Source organism: Schistocerca serialis, chromosome 8 (assembly GCF_023864345.2).
Source record: "Schistocerca serialis cubense isolate TAMUIC-IGC-003099 chromosome 8, iqSchSeri2.2, whole genome shotgun sequence".
Taxonomy (NCBI): domain Eukaryota; kingdom Metazoa; phylum Arthropoda; class Insecta; order Orthoptera; family Acrididae; genus Schistocerca; species Schistocerca serialis.
The window spans coordinates 30,409,641-30,426,021 of record NC_064645.1 but is presented as its reverse complement, the minus strand read 5'-3'; the positions used below and the strand labels follow the sequence as shown (position 1 = coordinate 30,426,021).

Sequence of the window (16,381 nt, the reverse complement as noted above, 5' to 3'; positions counted from 1 at the left end):
TAAATTACTCTCATATCAAATATAAATGATATTGCACAGGACAGGATACGATCAAACTTTTACGAGAAACATCATGACAGAATTAAACATGACAAATGTCTAGTAGAGGAAATAAGAGACTTACAAAAAGTAAATGAAGATTAAGGCTTAAAATCCTGTCAGCAATGAGCTTGTTACTTTGAAGCAATACCATGGAGATAAAAAGAGATGATTTTTTTTTACTTCAGCAGTTGACAAATTCTTACAAACATTGAAATACTATGATGTTTTTTACATAGCATTTTCACGAAGAACAGTATATCCAGCAATACCATTATGGTAACAGATGGCAAAAAGTGATGAATTTTAATGACAATGACTTGGAACAGAGAAATGAATATCAAATTCTGTTTAAGTGTCTCCAAGTTTGACAGAAAGCTTTGAAATACATACAAATTCAATATAATGTTTAACCTTAGCTGTCCTTTCCTTCCTCTAAAACCACTGCGACTCTGTATATCCATAAACTGTTTTGACTGCTTAAGTTGCTACTCACCTTTTCCAAGGACAGACAGGCTCATTATATTCGATGAATACCATGTTTCATGAAATTTTAACAGTTCTTCACGAACATTGATTCCTTTTTCCTTTGGCACTGTGTCAAGAGTGTACTTATTTCCTGTACAAAGAGAGAATACAAAAATGAACAATAAGTGTATTACATTGTTCCATATATCACTGTGACTGATGAATTTTTATTTTATGCATATAAAGCATCAAGAAGTACCTGTCCCAAATTTTGAATATGGATGTTCCTGCTTTGCTGTTGATTTGTCTAATTGATCAAGTCTCCAAGAATCATTTGATATGTTCTTTTCATGTTCAGAGTTAACGGCATTCACTTCACGCTCTGTGGCACTTTCCGTGAATAATGGCGAAAGAAAGAACTGGGAAAACCTGTAGACAATTATTGTATAAAATAGCCACAAATTAGTTAACCAAGTGCAATGAAATAGGGCATTCACAATCTTAGGCAAAAACAAAATACTTAATGCTGCTGTAAAGTTAATAATAACAAGAAAGAGTTGGAAAGTAAGACTTATAACATACTTTGCTATTCTACAAAAAATGCAATTAACAGTTCAAATATAATATTGTTTTTCATATTCTCTTAACCTTGCCACTAGAGTCATACTATCTAAATTCATATGTATGCTCTCCATTATCACAAAGTACTGTTTTTGTCTTCTGTTACAAGTAATTGCAAACCACTAATTTCCCTAACAGTCAATTTGTGTTGTCTCTCCCTTCACACCACCAAGTAAATTTCTTTCATGTTTCCACAAACCACATTTTCTAACCATACCTTTATGTTTGAAGTGTAATTAACAAAGCTTTCTATGGCACCTACGAATTTCATAGGTTAAATATCATCTTCACAAGACAGGCTGAACTGTTACTGAGCTACAGGAAGCAGTAGCTGAGTCTGAGAAACGTACAGTTATGATGACCCATTTTTTATTTCTCAAATGAATATCCATACTAATGACAAGTGTCAACTTAATAATATAAAATGGTTAACTATGAAGTTAACATGGTCAATTAGTAAGAGTTCTTATCACACGTTGTTGTATATAGTAGATGTAATGTAAAATAAAGAAAGACAGTAATTGCTTTCTGCAGTAATATACCAATTTATTGATAGCTTTTATGACTTGATGACCTTTGAGGCCTTAGTGCTGAACATGTCAACTACATGTACTGGTGCACGAATCATTTTCTTAAATCTAGTTCCAAAATGATACTTACTCTTCCTACTTCACACAATATCCATTTCCAGCACCCATGCTATCTGCATATCAAAGAGATTGTAATGCCCCTTCAGTCTACTTCTCCTACTGTACTTTTTCTTTCCTTGGGCCCTTTGCAAAACTAATTCTTTGCAACTTTACTGGCCAGTCACAAAGACACTCTTCACCAGAGAAATGATCATTGTATCACACAGCTCAACGTTAAGTTAATGTGATCACACCAAAACTGTGCATTGCACATTGTTCTTTGCAATTTAGCAGCATAGTCTGTGATGTGTAATTCAGCATGTGAGAAATTCTAATTGACCCACCCATTGTCAGCCACAAAGTACTACTCAGGAAGACTCCTGTTCTCCAATATGTATTCAGTGAAAGCACAAGTATGGTGGATTACATCATACCTATGTAGGGCAATGAGTAATTATCTCCTCAAACATGGTAAATTACCCTTTGAAGCGCTGAACAGTAACAAATAGTGTCTCTGAAGAATTCATCATCAGTTTTCTTTTTCTTCTTCTTCTTCTTCTACTCTATTCTACTGTTATTGTGCTCTTCAGACCGAAGACTGGTGTGACAGCCCTCCATGACAATCTATCAAGTGCAGGTCTCTCCATCTCCGCATAACTACATGCATTTGAATCTGCTTACTGTTCTTAAGTCTTGTTCTCCGTCTGTAATTTTCACCCCCCACGTCTATTACCAAACTGACTATTTCTTGGCACCTCAAGATGTGTACCATCTACCAACCTCTCCTTTTGGGCCAGCTGTGTCATAAACTTCATTTTTCCTCAGTTCAATTTAGTACACCCCCCCCCCCACCCCCCCCCAATCTGTTATTCGACTAAGCTTCAGCATTTTTATATAGCACCACATTTCAAAACCTAGTCTCTTTTTCTCTCAACTGTTTATCATCCACGTTTCACTTCCATACAAGTCTACACTCCAGACAAATATCTTCAGAAAAGACTTCCTAACACTTAAGGTTATATTTGATCTTAAATTCCTCTTTTTCAGAAATAGTCAGTCTGCATTTTACATCCTCACTATTTTGGCAATCATCAGGTATTTTGCTATCCAAATAGCAAGACTCACCGACTACTTTTAGTATATAATTTTCTCATTTAATTCCCCCGGTAATGTCTTATTTAATTCTACCACATTCTTGTAATCCTTTTTAAAGACAATGTCCATACCTTTCAGTTACCCTTTCAAATTCCTTGTGATCTTGGACAGAGTTACAAAGTCATCAGCAAAACTAAAGTTTGTATTTCTCCCTCCTGAACTTTAATTCAATTTACAAATTTCACCTTTGTTTATTTTACTACTTGCTCAACACAGAGATTAAACAAATAGGGAAGTTCTACAATAATGTCTCACTCCCTTCTCAACTATTGCTTCCCTTTCATGTTCTTTGACTGTTAAACTGCAGTATGGTTTCTATACAAAATGTAGATCAACTTTTCACGCCCTGTAATAGCAGCTTGGTTTAGAGTTAAAAAGTGCAGCAGAATGTGACTTGGCAATTAATTTTGGAAAATGTGAGTTTTTGGAGTGAACAGTTGTGTTTAGTGGATATGAAACACAATGTGGACAAATACAACCTCTCCTTCTGGGAAGACAAATGTTGTTTGAAACTTCCCGGAATGGATATCTGTTGCAGCAATGCAAGGTCTCCAAGGAATAACAGGACACTTTAGGATGTTTAGCTCAAATTACTCACCAAATTACAAACTTCTGTGTCATTTATTGGTGAATAATCAGGCATATAAGTCTGCTCTTCTTCAAAGATGAGCATTCAAGATGCTCATGGAGATCGCTTCCTTGGATTCTGTTTTAAAAATCACAACAAAATATGTGAGACTGAATTACACACAGATGCAAGCAAAGAAAGCTTTGAATTTGTGCTATTAAAAAATCTCCAGACCATGACAATTCACATCCAGTCTTTTAAATGAGTAAATAAATAGCACCTAACAAAGAAAACTGTGCTAGCTTCAAGCAATGTCAGAAGAAAGCTTTCAAGAACAAAGATGGTACCCTGATCCCCACTGAGTTTGGAAGTTTTAACTAATGATACATACTGTGTTTGCCAAGAAGGTGACAATAAAAGTATCAGGACTATGACAACATGCAGCAAATTTAAGCAATCCTGACTAAGTGTTAGTCATCAGCCACATTGGATGATTGTCAGGGTGGCCAGTTGTGGGATATGGATGAGGGTTTTAAAAGTTTTTCTGCCAGCAAGGCTAGAGCCACATCAGAGAAGTCAAATATTCCAGAATAGTGTTTGAATCTTTGTAGAGAAGCTATGTACATGGAGAAGACAATTTATATTGGAATACTGTTTTGTTCCTTTTGGGTCATTCATTATTAGAGATTGTAAATGAATAAGTAATAAATAGTTTACATCAAAGTCAGACTCGTTACTTCCTACAAAAATAATATAGTAATATAGTAATGTAATTTTTTATATTCTGGCTGTATATGCAACTGTGCGTAACTCTCTCGGCGTAAGCGCCACCTGCTTTTTTGATGTATAACTACATTAATTGTACCGAGGCTCCCATACTGTTATAACGGGAGTGTTAAACGCTTTCCTTCTTTTTATTGTTACTTTATCTAAGGACACTATTAATACTGATAATTTACACGTTGCTTTTGTACGCCAATCGGCACACGGTTTGCGCCATGAGCGCCACCTGCCCTGGCCGCAGAGTAACTACGCTGGCCAATTACACTCAGTCGGTTGTGAGCTCTTCAACATCCGTGTACTAATTTATGTTTACGTGACAAACCCTGTTTCTAGGGCTATATTTTAATTTGACAAATGGATCTATGCCGACATTTGTAAAAACGGCGATGATACATCAGTCCATACTAATGTAAAATTGTAAGTACCAGTCGTTGTTCTCATATTTTTGTAATGCAAGAGCTCTCTAATTTGTGTTAAAATCTATTCTTGACTTAAGTTTCATACCTTTCTAATGTAAGCTATGATGTTCATTGTCCTTAGGCCACCTTCTGAAGAAGACAAATTTAAATTTGTTGAAACCTGGGTAAAGAATTCTTTATCCATTGCAACTGGTCGGCTGTTTATAATTTTATTACATGGAACCGTTGCTGTTGTGCAGCTATGTTTAAAATACCAAAAATAATTTAGTAAATTTACAAATGTGTCCAAAAGTAATACAGAATTATTAATTGAAGTGCAACTAAATACCCCAAGAATAAGTTGAACATAGATATGGAAGTACACAGGGACATGGAATTATCGAATCAAGTGTACAGGACAGAAGAACTGCTGACAGAATTGAGCAAAGTACTACTGGTAAAGAGTGAAGTAATGTGTGACCTGGTCATACTAGGAGAACCATTAACTAGGATGAGAAGTAGCCAAATACAAGTTCCTAGCGAACAGGCAATGGCATTTTGTGCAAAATTTTATCAATGTGCTACTATGTGGTGGCCTGACTTAAGAGGGTGTAACTGTAACTATACTGAGTATATTAATTTTATGTATATATACTGAACTATTTATATATATTTAAATTTAATAATTAATTTTTCGATATTAAGAGGGGGGAACAAATTTTTAAAAACCCGAGCTGTTGAATTGCCAGCAATTGCACACGACCACTCGGCCATGGCACCATTGTGTGAACTGCTCCGTAAGAATATTTCATAATGCAGACTTGAAAAATATGTTAAATGCAATTTTAAAGAAGAATACTGACCTAGTGCTGTGAGCAACATAGCACTCGTAGTGCTGGAAGTGATGACATCAAGTCAGTGCATACACACTCGAAAACAGGCAGCTTCATCCCTTCTCCAAGTCGATCTTAGAGAGCACTAAAAACATGCTTTTGTCCATTTTATTTGCATATTGGCACACATTTGAAAATAAATGGTGTAATTTTAGCGCAATTTCCGACTCGAATTGGAAGAGAAGTGGCATAATTTTAGTGCAATATTGACAGTATGCTGTAGCACACTAGCATATGGTAACTGCCCAACACTGCAATAGCGTTATAAAAATGATAAAGCTACATCGATATCACGTACATCTGGCTGGCACAAAAACAGGAAATGTATGAACTGACAGTCAATGAAAAACAGGAAATGTATGAACTGACAGTCAATGAAAAACAGGAAATGTATGAACTGACAGTCAATGAAATACAGGTGAAAGAATTTATGGGTAGAAACAAATAGCAACTTGGCACAAAATTCAGCACTTTGCTTCACACAAAAATCTCCAGTCTAGAAGCTTAGGCCAAAATACAGACACTTCACAAAATTTTAAAAGCTTTACTATACTCATCATCAGCCAAAATAAAGGGCAGATCCCCACCTAAATTTGCTTCTGCCCGCTTATCACAATATAAAATGCGCACTGTTAACATGTGGCATACAGTGACTTGCACACCACAGGCATCACTCTTGCTAGAGTAAAATGCCATGTATCACTGGACAGGGCCCAATTTGGGAGATGTGTCAGGGCCATTCCATCCCTCCAGAGTGACCAGCACGAGGACGGCATGGCCAGATCCTAGGCTTCACCAACTGCATCTTACTGTCAGTCACTGCGAGGCACTCCTTCTCCCACAACCGCACGCATCTCCAATTCATCGGCAAAAAAGCCTCTGTGAGAATAGCACACTGTAACACCACGTTTCTGCTTGTTCATTTACCCAAATTCCCACATGTCTTGGTATTCAGTAGAATAGCGCCTGTGACCCCCCATCACTGCAGGACGTACAGTCAGTCGTGGATTAATTGGACCATTTTTCCTGCTTGGTACATATGATGCACCAACAGCAGGGCACCAAGAGAATCAGAACAGATAAGAAACTGTTTGTCTTGAAGTGCCTCATCTGCTTCAGTACCTTTAGGATCACATGGAGTTCTGTGGAAAAAAACCAGTATAATCACACTGAAAGCAACTAAGACGCTGCCCGCATTCTACGATCCAGCCAAAGTTGCGGTCGACATTTAGCTATGAGATCTTTCCCGTGCAGGTAGTGAGGGCACCACCGTGATCACCATTTGGCATCTGCATCAATTCCCAGGTTTTAGAAGTAGTATTAACCCAGGGTTGCCACAAGTTTCCCCAAGTGAAATTCACTGATATTTCCCCGATTTCCAGACAAGTTTTAGCACTTTCCACAGACAAATTTTGATATGTCATGGGTAAGTAAAGACATAAGATGACAAAAAATTGTAAGGACTTCTGTATTTATCCCCTGTGCGAGCAAAAATCTTAAGTATTAACATCAACAACTTTCGTAATGAACTGTTTTTAGATGGAGAAAGCAATCCAAATGGTATGTGTTTTCATTAAGACCACTGTTGTTATTTTATTTCAATAAAATGAAACACATCTGGTGTTAAAAATGTGTATTTCACTGGAGTTGCAAGACAGATTTAAAATACTTTCACTAACTTCAGAAATAACCTCCAGGAAAAGTAGACCCCTTGAAAGAAGTTTGCAAGGCAGGGAAGAACAGTGTAAACCAACGCTATAGGTGACCACCAATAAAATGTTGGTTCTACTATGTTTGTTATTGTTGATTGTTACCCACTGTGTTATGTCTATCGTTTTACAGGTATTGCGTAATTTTTCTTTCGAGAAATATACGAGTACATAGCGTTTGAGCCGCCGGCGACTGCCACAATTTCCCTATTCTTATTGTCCATATTTCTATTATATAAACTACTTTCAAAGTGCCAAAATGTACTTCTATAAATAAAACATCTATGACACACAGCACTGTACAATGTACTTGCAATGAGACCGTTGCAATTCCTGAAATCTGTCACCCATGGTCTCTTGACATGTTGAGGGGCACTTCACTCCTGGGTCCATTGATGAACCATGAAAATCTGCCACATTATGCCACTCACAAACAGACCTGGCCTGTGAGCAGAGCGGTGAGACTAGATCTAACAGGTAGGGCGTGCATTAGTGGGAAATGATGGGCTTCAGATTGCCATAGATACCCACAGAAATGGCCTGCGGTTTTGGCCCGTGACGGAAATCCACTCGTGGCCAGCTATTCACGTGTGTCACAGATGCCATGTTGATGAAATGAGACGGTGATCAATCCATGCAACAGATAAATCCATGCAACAGATAACTTGTGCAAATACTCTGAGAATAAAGATTGACGAGGATAGGTAGCAATTCACCATAAATACGATTGCTGAGCCGCAGACAGGCACATAAAAAGACAGTCACACTCTCGCAACTAAATTTTCGGCCAGAGCCTTTGTCAGAAAACGAGAGAGCACACACATTCACACAATCACTTAGACACAACTCATGCACACATGACCACTGACTTTAGCCACTGTGTCAGTACTCTCTGAGAATCAAATCCAAACAAATCACTCCTCATGCCTCCCTTCCTCTTGTTGCAGCTGCTAGGCTAGCAGCAAGAGATGGTGGCAGTACTGACTGCAAGCTGAGGGGAGTGTTAGGAAGAGGAGAAGCATTAAGAATGAGGGAGTGAGGAAGCAGCTCACATTCTCAGCTGCGCCCAGCCAGTAACAATGCATGCCATCTTAGTAAACAAACCATTCCATCCACTGAGACAAAAATGAGATTTTTTCCACTGTTCTTTTTCCAAATTTTCCTGATATGTTTGAAGCAGCTCACATTCTCAGCTGCACCCAGCCAGTAACAATGCATGCCATCTTAGTAAACAAACCCTTCCATCCACTGAGACAAAAATGAGATTTTTTCCACTGTTCTTTTTCCAAATTTTCCTGATTTCCCTGATATGTTTGAAATTCCCTGATTTCCAGAACTTGTGACAACCCTGTAACCCTTTCCAATCTAATTTTTCTACACACTGTATTCTACCCAGTTATCATTTATTTAACACTGATAAGGATGTAAGGGATTACAGGTTATTTTTCTACTGTTTTTAAAAAATAAAATGCCACATGAGGTTTCCTGAGCAATTTATTTTCTTTTATGCTTGTTTTTGGAACTACATGATATTTTTGTTTATGGATTTTTTAATTTTTCTTTTTCTGTGTGGTACTTCTTAAAACATTCTCTCTCATGAAGTCCAGACTTCCTCTTGCATTTCTCGCAGTAGAAAATTGTCTCCTTTCTTCCTCCTTGAGCTTGCTGCAAAAACGTGCAATCCTCAATCGATTTTTTTTTTAATTCACTTTGCATTTCGTGTCAGATGATTATGGTGTTCCTTTCTTCTCTGAATTTGTATTTCTCACCTGGCCCACTAACTGTTTGATTAGATTTATCCAGTAGGAAATATGAGTGTGTCACTTGTTCTCCACATATGTTTTTGTCTATTGGGTAAAGAATATAACTGCTCACACAGCAACTTAAATCAGCCACAAGAATAATGTTTTCCACCGCTAGTACGAATGCCTTGTAAAACCACAGCAACTGCAGTGCTAACCAGTCCTGTCCACGTCTCCCATTCACTTCATGTATTCCAAAGTAACAGTGAGTGTGATGATCTGCACAGGCTCCTTATTCCTACAACCAATGATCAGTTGGGTCCGAGTACCAAAGAATGTGTTCAACATTGTCATTAACCTCTTGTCACAGAAAGAAAGACACACAATTTTCATCTCACTTTGCTAGGCACATAACTCATATTCACAAAGTTTCAATTTCTCGTATGGCATGGGAAATCAGTCCTACAAGGCATAACTGTACATAATAGATGAAATTTCCTTTTGTTCGATTCCTGAAAAAGTTGATAGCTTGTGTAGAATCTATCAGTAAAGGTGCGATAGCTTGAACTACCTGCACAAGCTAGCAATTGCTGTGCCAAATGAACCACTGTTGGGGTTGCAAAAGGTGAATCGAGATGAATTATACTTTCTGCAGTTGTCTTTCCGTAATATGGAATGTGAGAAGAAAAAAGTAATCATTTTCTGAATCACACAGACAGAAAACTCTTAAATCCCACTCTGTAGATTTCTTTGGATTGTAGCTCTCTAATTCTTCCTCTGAATCCTACTGTGCTCTCAACTATAGCCACGTTTCTCTTTTGTACATAAAATTCATTGTCAATATACTCACCGACATTCTTCACCTTGCTCCCTCTCATACAGTAACAGTCCTGAACTATGGCAGGTCATGCTGAATGCAGCACCCAAAATATTTGGAAAAATAGCCAGAGATGAGAAATAAAAACATTCTTGAAAATGGATTTCATTCTAGACAGTCTTCTGTAAAATAGTCAACTAATTCTGCCTGCAAATTCAAGTCCGTATTCATTGTTACACCGAGAAAAGCCTTCAATTCATCTAGCGAAACAACCCTCCACAAGTGCATATTGAATGTTTTGTAAGCAGAATAATTTCTTTTCTTTAGCGTACATATTTGCACCATTCACAATTTCACTACTAAAATTGTCAGTGAAGAAGAGTTGGAAATATTCAAGTACAGATTTTGGTCAAACACCATGAGGAATGGTGACATCTCGTTCCGTACTAGAAACTTTCCAGGTATTGCTACCCTTTATTGTGTTCCTTCACCACTTTCCACTCCATCAGTAAATTTTGTTCACTAATACTTATATCACTGAGTATGACAATAGTTTCTTTCCAATCACTTTCATCACTAAATACTCCTTTGTCTTCAGTGTTTTCAAGAAGTCACCTGGCAATATCATCGTTACTTAAACATTCTCTACCGGTCACAATCCTACTAGAGATGCGCAAATGCAACATGCTTTGTGTTGTCAGATCTTAGTCAGGGTTGCCACAAGTTTCCCCAAGTGAAATACATTGATATTTCCCTGATTTCCAGACAAGTTTTAGCATTTTTCCCTGACAAATTTAGAGATCTCAATGGTAAGTTAAGACGTTAGTTGACGATCTGTCTTTGCAGCTACAGTACAAGAAACAACAATGCAAATGAGGTAATATATAAAAAAATTGCAAGCAGATGGCATTTCTTGATGTGAGCAAAAATCTCAAGTACTAACATCAATATCTTTTGTAATGAACTGTTTTTAAATGGAGAAAACAAGCCAAATGGTATATGTGTCTCATTAACACCACTGAAATTTTATTTCAATAAAACTAAACACATTTGGTGACAACAATAAACATCTCCTTGGAGTCGCAAGACGATTTAAAATACTTTTATTGATTTCAGAAATAACCCCGGAAAAAAGTAGGCCTCTTGAAGGAAATGTATAAGGTGGGAAACAACGACCACCAATAAAATGTTGGTTCTACTATGTTTGTTATTGTCAGTTATTACCCACTATGTTATATCTATTATTTTATAAGTACTGTGTGATTCTTCCTTCGAGAAATATATGTGAACATAGTGAACAAAATGCCAGAGACTGACAAAATTTTCTTCTTTTTATCATCCATACTTTCTAACATATGTCAAAATGTACTAGAACAAATAAAATGCCTATAAAATGCCACATTGTACAACATACTTGCAGTGAGACAGTCGCAATTCCTGAAATCCATCGCCAATGGCCTCTGGCCTTCTGAGGGACACTGTAGTCCTGGGTCCATGGATAAACCATGAAAATCTGCTGTATTACATCACAAACAGATCTGGTGTGCAGACAGATCAGTGACAGTAGATCCGACAGGCAGAGCCTGCACGTTAGTGGGACAGGAATGAATTCAAATCGGCAGGCACAATCCTTGACAGATATCCACAAAAGCAGCCTGTTGTAGAAATCCACTCGTATGGCCAGCTAGTCACAAGCCACAGGCACCATGTTGATGAAATGAGACTGTGGTGATCAATTCATGCAACAGATAACTTGTTCAAATACTCTGAGAACCAATAATAATGAGGTTGGGTAGCAATTCTCCATTAAAATGATTGCTGAGCCACAAACAGGCACATATTTAAAAGACAATTACACTCTCACAACTAAATTTTCAGCCACACCTTTTGTCAGAAAATGAGAGCTCACACACATTCACACAATCACTCAGACACAACTCGCGCACACATCACCGCCAACTCCGGCGGCTACATCTACAGTTTCTGAGAACCAGATCCAAACAAACCACACCTCACTGCCTCTCATCGACAGCTGCTAGGCTAGCAGCAAGAAGTGGTGGCAGCATTGGCTGCAAGCTGACGGGAGTGGTAAGAAGGGGACAAGCAGTAAGAATGAGGAAGTACGGAATCGCACTTACTCAGTTGCAAGCCAGTGACAATGCATGACACCTCAGTAAACAAACCATTTCACCTACTGAGACAAAAATGAGATTTTTCAAGTGTTTTTTCTTCTTCAAATTTCCCTGATATCTCCTTGATGTGTTTGAAATTCCCCGATTTCCAGAACCCGTGGCAACCCTGTTTGTACTAGGTGCCGATAAATGCCTAGCAAGTTCCACCAATGGAGCAGATGGGAATTACAATAACACAAACTTGTCGCACATCATCCAACATTGGAGCCATAACAGGAAATTGCAATGTCGGATGTGATTGAACAGTGGATCGAGAAGGGTTAGAATTGCCTCTCACCATGATACGGGAAATTAGAGTGATGCCCAAATCACGTTAAAAACAAGGTGAAGAGAATTGCTCTGCTCCACCCTCTGAGGTGCCATAATACTATTTAATTGGCCCCACTGTCACCAGGTGACACATCACGAGCAGTATATAATGTAGAAATCAGCTCCCACATGAAGAAGGACATTTGTACTTTTTATTAGTGGTGGAACTGATGTTCTGACTGCTCCTCTCAGCAGCCACACTGTAGTACCAGAAAGAAGAATTCTGAGTAGCAATGGCCATAACTGTGGTAAAATATACCACCAAAGTCTGAACACACACACATGGATTGGTCTGGAGACTTCTACTCCTCATGACAGCAGCCAATGGGCACTTTCCTCCTCTTCCAGAAATCCTCCCAATGGTCTCCCTTACAATTGTATTTTTAATGGAAGAGTTTGCTACCCAATATGCTGTGAGGTTCTCTGCAGTTGGTCAAATATAAATAAAGACTGTGTGCAAAGTTAAGAGCGAGTGATATTATTTGAAATGAAGAGTTTTACAGCTTGTCATATGAATTTTCAAATAGTCTTCTCCAAGAAACGAGAGATAATTTCGAAGTACGTACAAGATCAAAATAAAAAAATGTGGATAAAATAATGAAATGTTAACATACACGCATAGACAATGAAGAAACACTAAAATGTGTTGCACGGGAGATGAAAAGACAAGTAAAATGAGCAAGACGCTAAAAGAGAGGCACAGGTTGCTAACTGCTGAAAGTTTACAAAAAACATGAGTGAGCTAGACACACTGTTAACACATTAAACCCAGGCCCCTAAAATCTTGGGAAAAATGTTCAACAATTCACAAAACTTTAAAACTTGACCCACCTTTCATTTGAACGTTATGTAAAATAGAAGGCAGATCCATTGGCAAATCTGCCACAGTCTGCTGGTTGGAAAATAAAACAGAGTCCAATAAAATGTAGCACACAATGGTTTGTACACTAAAAGCACCACACGTTGGACAGTCATCTCACGGGAATAAGAAGCTGTGTGTCTTAGGGCTGTGGCCAATGCAAATATGAGTAAGAAGGACCTTGACTGATCAACATGCCTGGAAGGAGGTAAGCCACAGCCAAGATGGGGGCTTTTCTACACGCAGATTATTGTCGGTCACTTCCAGCCACTTGGTTTCACATCGATGAATGGCTCTGTACTACAACAGTGACGTGATAGCATTAAGAGGGATGGCATACTGAAAGAAATGAGGATCACAAAATGCCTCCTTGGCTACTAGATCTGACCTTTCATTCCCCGCAATACCCATGTGTCCTGGTATCCAGCAGAAAGGCACTTCCTTCCCCACTTGCTGTAGTTGGAGGAGGGCATCCTGAATGTTCTGGATTACTTTATCTGTTGGGTACAAACATTGGAGAGAGTGAAGGGCACTCAGAGAATCAGAAGACAAGAAATTTAACACTGAAAGAATGTCTCATCTTCTCCACTGCCTGCAAGATCGCGTACAGTTCTGCAACAAATACAGTAAATTCTGGAGGCAGTCGGACCTTAAGAACACAATCCACAAAAATGACAGAGCAGCTAACCAAGTCCCCCCCCTGCTTAGACCCATCCATAAAGACAGCTACATAGTTGTCGAGCTCATATAAAATGTCAGAAAATATTGCATTAAAAACAGAAGGGGGAGTGCAATATTTCCTTTACTGCAATAAATCTACAATAACACTGTGCCTCTGCGTAACCAGGGATGGATTTGGGGTTGTACTTGCTTCACAGTGAGTGACTCCAGCACACACTGCACACCGATCCCAAAGAGCACCGTGGCTCGTGGACGGCTGGAGAAAAGGCATTCTAGAGGCTGGGTGAAGTCGGAGCTGTGACAAACGTCCATGCCTGACACACGAGGAGCTGCCACCATATGGTGAGTAGCAGTTCCCCGGCCTCAGCACAGAGACTGGGTGTGGTACTGGTTCTATAAGCACCCATGGCCAACCAAATCCCCTCATGGTCAACAGTATTAATGATCCTCAAATAAGAAGGCTTCACTGATCCATAGAATGTGCACCCAGAGTCCAGGCACGAAAGCCCTACAAAACTTGAACAGATGTGCCGTGTCCACTCCCCAAGACTGTGGCTAAGGCACTTTAAGATAGTCACTGCCTTCAAAGTTCTGGCTTTCAGGTCTCACAGGTATGGCAACCATGACGATTTGGAGTCAAACATAAGGGCCAGAAATCTCACCGAGTCTCCACAATGTAGGATGGTATCCCTCATATGCAAGACAGGTAAATTAAAATACAATAAGAACAATTAAAATGAACAGACAAATACTTATCTGCAGAAAACTGAAAACCCGGTGTTACAGTCCACTCCTCTAAACTCTGCAATGTAAGTTGCAACTGATGGCTTGCTGTTGCAACACTGGCGGAGGAACAGGAAACAGCAAAATCATCCACAAATAAGGAGCACTGCACAGGACTCCTTACTGTAGATGTGATACTGTTTATGGCTATGGCAAAGAGAGTAACACAAAACAGTGCCCTGAGGGACTTCATTCTCCTGCTCAAAACACTCTGACAGTGTGTCACCAACTTGGAAAGACTGGAAGAAGAGGGGGAGGTGGCCAAGAAAGTCCCACTGATGCAGTTGGACAAGATTACTCTCTCTCCAAGTAGTGTCATGTGCCTTACGCATATCAAAGAAAATGTATAGGAAAGACACACTGAGAGTGGCTAAGGAGTTACCTGGTCTTTAACAACCAGGGCAGATGACAGTTAACCATTTACTCCAGAGTCGTTCCTACACAGCTTGTTCTCATTACAGTGATGCTCCTGTCACTACTGGGGGAAAAAAAATCACTGTTTTTTAAGTCTACTCTCTCCCCATCAAATGGAAGGAAACAGCAGGTGCAGAGATAAAGAAAATGATATATCAAGGGATAAACAAATGCTATAATAATGCTTATAACAGCTCACTAATAGCAGGGTGAGATTGGCACTGGATGCACAAACTGTGGACCAGGATACTAAAACGGGAAAGAGAGAAATCCCCTCCATGTAGGAGTCGAGGCAAGGCTGGAAAAAGGTAAACATATGACTAGAAGGGATGTAACAGCTGGGTACTTGCAGGTACCACTACAATCAAATTCTCATCAATACAAAGCCTTCATATCTGAAGCAAGGTCATATCAGTTTCCACTGTTCCCTTTCAGACTGAATATGTCTGCATCAATGTTCATGAGAGCCTAGGATGAAGTGTCTGGAGATGCACTGCTACAGATGGTCATTTTAAACAGGGTATATGTGTAGATATTTTCATATGTGTGACCTTAATATGAACAAACATCAGTGTGATGGTTGTTTTTCTGTGCATCTAACAGACTTCCCACGAACAAGTCACATAATTTACTACCTGATATTTTCTGGACATACATAACTGCACCACAAAGTTATTTCTTCTTCTTCTCTCTCTCTCTTTTTTTTTTCTTTTCCCGCACAAAAACAACTGGAGGCATACAGTCCCAAGTCAGAACCGTAGAACAGTAAAACAAAAAAGGAGTTAGAAGTGACTACATGTTAAGCCCAATCGACAAACAGGGATCTGGAGAAAGGTCCATAAAATACACCGCAGACACAACGGAGGTCCTGAACTAAATGTCCTTTACCATACTGCTAGGACAGACAAAAAGTAAAACATGTTCGACAGGCCATGTGTCATTCACTAAAACAGCCGATAACTCAGATGGCAAAGATAAATGAGAATGTAAGTAGTTAAGAAAGGGCATTCCGGTAGGAAATGGTGTACTGTCAAAGGGTGAGGACAATGAGCACAGAGTGGTGGGGGATCACCACCACTTAACAAACGGCAATGGCTAAAAAGACAATGCTCAATAGGCAACCTAGCTAAAATGATCTCCTTGTGGCAAGAGGGCCGAAAGGATGCCACTGGGAGATGTTCCAATTCCCTGGAGCTTGTTCCCATGAAGGGGACACCAGTACTGATGCTAAGTGACACCACCTGTTGACAGACGGTAGCACAGAGATAATTTGAGGGGATGGAAGAACTAGTGGGCTGAGGTGAAAGGATCCGTGGTAACA

The 16,381-nt window shown here is 39.1% G+C and overlaps 1 protein-coding gene across 1 annotated transcript in view; it reads right to left on the bottom strand.

Moving 5' to 3' along the window:
- The window catches only part of LOC126416083 (insulin-degrading enzyme), a 186,671-nt gene that overhangs the window by 130,124 nt on the left and 40,166 nt on the right, over positions 1-16,381 (bottom strand). Inside the window, exons 4-5 of the mRNA XM_050083571.1 lie at positions 767-936; positions 536-658 (exon numbers count right to left, since the gene is read on the bottom strand). Coding sequence (XP_049939528.1) covers positions 536-658; positions 767-936 — 293 coding nt within the window. The remainder of the gene's footprint in view (positions 1-535; positions 659-766; positions 937-16,381) is intronic.